Source organism: Momordica charantia, assembly GCF_013281855.1.
Source record: "Momordica charantia cultivar OHB3-1 chromosome 9 unlocalized genomic scaffold, Mcharantia_2.0 BLBB01000009.1, whole genome shotgun sequence".
Lineage (NCBI taxonomy): Eukaryota > Viridiplantae > Streptophyta > Magnoliopsida > Cucurbitales > Cucurbitaceae > Momordica > Momordica charantia.
In genome coordinates this window covers 24406879-24412570 of record NW_028275167.1, presented here as the reverse complement: position 1 = coordinate 24412570, position 5692 = coordinate 24406879, and the positions used below count along the sequence as shown (strand labels likewise).

Here is a 5692-nt window from a genome sequence, read left to right as displayed (position 1 = left end):
AAAATCGAGTAGATTGTACTAAAACTTCCAAAGTCTTATTCCAACCCTGAAATTTCGTGGATCTTCGAAAGGAAGATGTTGGAATAAAATTTTTCTTACCTACAGTTGACATAGACACAGTAAAAAATCACACAAATTCAACATTAAAATGATAAACCCAACTACACAACATGACTAGAAGAGCCAATACCACAAAAGAGTCCCAATCCAACATCAACAATCCCCACAACTAAAAATAAAAGCTTCAAAGAAGAAAAAAAATATATACATATAATGTATTAATTATTTCACCAACGTAACTTTAATTGTGTTTAGAGTTCAACTTAATGAAATTGAAAGTTTCAAGTTAAAAATTTGACTCATTAAACTAAGTACGGTAGTAAAGAAATTGAATTTTCACAAATTTTTTTTTGGATAATTATCTATAGAATTTTAAAAATTTAAAACCTATATAACACAAAACTTTTAAATAAACGCTTTTCAAAAGTCATACTTAACCCATTCTTGGTTGTATGGGATGTTTTAAAGCGAGAGAGATGTAATGTAATGTAATCCAAAATTCATTATATATATTTCATTGGTAGATCAACAATATACATGGCTGCCTTGCCTTACCACCAAGGGAGATAAATAAAATAATGTTGTACAAGCATCAACTATTTCTTGCACTTATATAGCTGAAGAGTCCGCATCATACTTGTAGCCCAAGAGGAGAAGTATCTAAGCCTTTGCTTTCAATGCCATCTTTAACTTCTGTGGTTTCCCTCTTGTAAATGTACATGCTTTACACCCAAAGAAACACTCCCAAATTGAGTGTAGATATGACCAAAAGAAATGCATAGTAGTAATCCAAGTGAGAGTCATTCAAGTTGTTTCCAATCCAACTCTTCCCGCCGTTTTCTCCGATGATCTTATCGACCACTGTGACAAGAAAGCTATTGAGGAAGTTGCCGACTCCAATACCGCTAGTGAAGAATGTAGTTCCGAGGCTCTGCATGTCTTCTGGGGACTGGTCGTAAAAGAACTCAAGCAACCCAATTGCGTTGAAAACGTCTGCAATGCCAAGGAGGATGTATTGTGGCAACAGCCAGAGGATGCTCATGGGGACGACTTCTTTTGGCTGCACAATGTGGTTGGTTTGAATGACATGCATCCTTCGAACTTCGACCGCGTAGGCAATGGCGATGGCAACAATCTGGATGACGAAGCCAATGCCTAGTCTTTGGAGGAGAGTGATTCCTCTAGGGTTTCCAGTTTTTCGACGCATGAACGGGACAAAATAGCGGTCGTACATCGGAACAGAGAGGAGCATAGAGAGGGTGACAAAGCTGCCCAGGGAGGCAGCTGGGATTTGGAAGCCATGGGAAGAAATAGTTCTATTTAAGGTGGTGCCTTGTTTGACAAAGAGGGTATTGATTTGAGCCCAAATGGTGCTTGGGATGAGGGTGGCTACCCAAATGATGACCATGCCTAAGATCAGCTTGGTTCCTTCCACCTGTGACACTGTGCATTGGGGCCTTGACGGATTTGTCTCATCTTTGATTGAAGCTTTGTCCAAGAATCTGAGGTCAAAAACGAGTTTTCCATGAGTCAATTTAACTCAACTAATAAAGCGTATTAATTTCACGAATCATTCAAGTTTATAGTTTCTAAAATAATCTCAATAAGCAAGATAAAGAAAAGTAACAATAATCTCAAAATAACTAACTATCGCTCTCACCTAGTGATCACTATCATCTATCACATCTCGTGTATATTAGTAGTCACATTAAATAATTTATCGCACCATGATTTGGATTTTGCACATAGAAGAACCATAGAATGGAGTGTTTGGCTTATTATAGGGAAGGGGGAAATATAGTGGGGTGGGAATCAGCAAATGGTGTGCCCACCATTGATGGGTAAGCTGCCGCCCGCACTTGGTGTTGTGTGGGGCGGCGCAGGGTGGGGCTGAAGAAAGCCCACTTGAGTGCTTGAGTGTGACCATTGGGAAGCAAACAATCTTCCTCGGATTGTGATATAGAAGGGAGGACAATACGTTTATGAGTTGAGCAAATTTAGTTTATTTATATGGATTCATAACGCAGGGTTCTAACACAGGACCTCCCGCTCTAATACCATCTTAAGAATGAACAAACTACCACTCAATCCATAAACCTATCTTAAGAATGAATAAATCATCACTCAACCCAAAAGTTTAAGCTAATGGGTTGGATAAATTTAATTCATTTATATGGATTCTAATAAGTTTAGACTCAAAAGTTGACATTTTAGTATAACTATTTTAGAAATAGGGAGAGATTTGTTGTGTTTACGGAAATCTATCTGGCTCGTCAAACAACGAAAGAGAGAGAGATTTTGGAAGGATGACATTTCAAAGTGTTTTGTTTGGTGGACTGTTTTCGGCGGGATAAATGTTGAAAGTTTTGTTTAACTCACAACAATATGCACTTTAATTAATTTTACAATCTTCTTGAATAGAAGAAATTTGTTCAAATCTCGATAAAACACACTATCATATCCTTGTGGAAATCTGGAGAGCCATTTGTTTCCATGAACTTTTTAAGAGTGTAACATCAAAATAATTTGTTATTAAGCATTTTTTTTACTAAACTGCTTATAATTAAAGTACTTTTACTTGAAAAAAAAAACTTAATTCTAAAAGAATTTCCGAACATACACTTCATACTTTACTTTAAGGAGATAAAGGTTTCTGAAGAGAAGTCGGTGACTACAGAGGTTGGTCAGAGAAATAAGTATGGTAAAATGGCTGGACGTTGGCTTAGTAACATTGAGATATGTGAAAAAATAAGGAAAGACCTCAAGAGAATAAGTTCAAATACCCGGGTGGCGACCTTCTTAATAAGATATTAAAATATTATGAGTTGACAATCAAATGTTATAGAGCCCAATTAGTGGTCGAGTTGAAACTCCTCAAATGAACTATTTTAATTAGGACGTTTTTTTTTCTTTAATTTAAGTTTTTAACATTAAATTAGACCATATAATGCGTAGTAACGATTTCTTTGTTTAGATTGTATCCCAAAAGCTATGTGTGAAGGGGACCTTCAACGATTGATGTAGGATAATTCATGAGTCTCTTTCTCTTAGGCCACCCTCTCTACAAGTTGTTATCACTCATCCACCCCTTCTCACCTCAAAAATTAGCTACTTCAAGACCTACAACATGAAATACTTTTCTCCCAAATTTATAAATCTAACACTCCACAGGTTTTAAAATCTCCGCCATAAATTTCAAAAAGAAAGAAATGAAGAAAATAGAGAACTCGAGTGCAAAGAACAAGGAAAACCCCTATAACATATTTAGTACTCCAAAACAATAAAGTGAAGAGAGTGGAATAATAACAAAAGAAAACTACTTATAAGTGCTTACTGGTGAGCATTCATCTTTTGCTAACCACGAGTGGGAAAGAGACAAATAGAAAATAAATATATTTGTCAAATTTTTATTGGTGGCCAACGCTTAAGTATTAATCAAAATATAAATTACATACCTGAAAATGGGAGTATGTCGAACTTGCATTTTCTTGGTGGCAGCCGTGTAACTCTGCAACTCCACCTCATAAAGCTCACTCGGGCTCGCTGCAAGCTCGAGCTTTCGATTGCGAAAGGCAGCCACCGGGACCCGAATCAAGTCCCTTGCCGGGCTCGGACTTCTTCTAACCTTGTGCCTGTAAATGGGAGTTCCAAGGTAGAAGATGAACAAAGAAAAGAGGAGACCAACAGTGGGAATGCCATAGCCGAGGCCCCAACCAAGGTTCTCTTGAATGTAGACGAGGCCAAGGGTGGCAAAGAGAGCGCCCAAGAAGGAACTGAACATCCACCAATTGAAGAAGGAGACCTTCATCTGCTTCTCCGTTGGATTGAAGTCGTCGAACTGGTCGGCCCCGAAAGTCGAGATGTTCGGCTTCGTCCCGCCCGCGCCCAAGGCAATGGTGTAAAGAGATATGTAGAAGAATGTTATCTGTGAGGGTGTGGCTTTGTTGCAGATGCCATTGTTGCAAGTGGGTTTCAAGCTCTTTACTGAGACTGCCATTGTTAGAAACACCAATCCCTGGTTCCAAACAAAGATAGTGTTATCTCATAACCGTCGTGGTTTGTGGTCTTTCTTCAACTATATATTCGACTCGTACTAAATGTCGAAGAAGAAAAGAAGAGAAGAAAAGAGAGAGATGATGAAGTGTTACCATAACGTAGATGAGAGATGAGAAGGTGAAAGTCCAAAAGCGACCGAGGAATGAATCAGCTATGTAAGCGCCAAGAATTGGAGTAAGCCACACTGATCCTGACCAATTATTCACATTTCTTACTGACGAAATGGTGTCTTCGTGAAGTTGTGTGGTCAGATAATTTACCAAATTCGAAGCTATCCCATAAAATGCCATCCTCTCGAAAGCTTCATAACCTGAATAAAAACACACACACACAATAAACACTCTTCAACCTCCAAATCTCACAACACAATGAATGATTTCAACAAGGAATAATTCAAGAGTTTGCTTAATTGCTTCATATCAAAACTTCATACAAAATAGGAACAATTTAGAAGAGAAACGGTTTTGGGAATACGAACAATATCCCACATCATTAGAAGAGGGGAAGATGGATGACAGATAAGGACAACATATCTCTGTTGACACGATAATTTTTGGGTGAAGTTTAAACTAAATCTACGCAGATCTCCATCACAAGGAATCAACACTAAAAATTCAACTGCTATTTATTTTTTGAAATGAAAAAAACTTATCTTGTCTCTTTTTTTTAATTCCTCTCTTCTACTCGTAAAACATATAATGGTGGCGAGCGAGAATTTTTAATAAGTAGTTAGGAGCTCTTATGAGCTCAAAAGTTGTATTGGAATCTATAAAAAGTTAGGTAGAAACTTTTTACGCAAGTATTCTCTCGATATAGAAACATGAAGAGATCTGTTATCTAAGAAGAAGCTTACCAACAAGAAAAGCACAAGCCTTCCATTTGCCAGTCTTGGAAGCAAGGACAGGGTGGCCACGGAGGTCCACAGTCCCATCTTGGGTGTGATCTTTGGACTCCATTAGAGGCACCGGGCAAGAGCTCGATCGGGTTCGAGAAAATTAAGAAGGAAAAAAAAACCAGAGAAGGAGAGAGAACCCCAAGTAGTTGGAGAAGCTGAGGGGCTATAAATAAAGAAGAACAAACAAGAACAAAAAGAAAACTGTATGGGTGTGTTTTGAACGGTGATTAGTGGGTGTGGTTAGATACAACAATCTTGGGGACCCCTTTCAAATTTTGACTAAAACCACAGAGGGTGGCTCAACCCACTTTTATTTGCAGTAGTTGATGGAGACCAAACTATGCTTCAAATCACAATGGCCACAGGTGCTTTATAATGGAACCTACAACGAGAGAGATATTAAGAATTTTGGAAAATAGGCGAAGACCGATCGGATCTATGCTGTGCTCACCATCAATAAATGTGTTTAACAAATAAGGGAGATAAATGACCATTTTAAAAAATAATGAACGTGGTTAGGATTGAGATAGATCATCCATAGGTTATATTTTTCTGTACCTAGTTGTTTTACTAAAATATTTAGATCTTCAAGGGTGAGAACGTACTTACTACTATTAAAAGATTGACAGTTCATTGCTTTTTAAAAATTTATCTTTTTTTTTTTTGCATTTCTTTTTTCGA

The 5692-nt window shown here is 37.6% G+C and overlaps 1 protein-coding gene across 1 annotated transcript; it reads right to left on the bottom strand.

Annotated features, from left to right (window-relative positions):
- Positions 1-544: 544 nt before the first annotated feature.
- LOC111015883 (protein NRT1/ PTR FAMILY 5.1) lies at positions 545-5329 on the bottom strand. Its single transcript, XM_022291058.2, has 4 exons — positions 4970-5329; positions 4209-4426; positions 3516-4075; positions 545-1562 (listed from the first exon to the last, which is right to left on the bottom strand). Exons 1-4 carry the CDS (start codon positions 5070-5072, stop codon positions 785-787), a joined length of 1659 nt encoding a protein of 552 aa, XP_022146750.1. The 5' UTR covers positions 5073-5329; the 3' UTR covers positions 545-784.
- Positions 5330-5692: the final 363 nt, after the last annotated feature.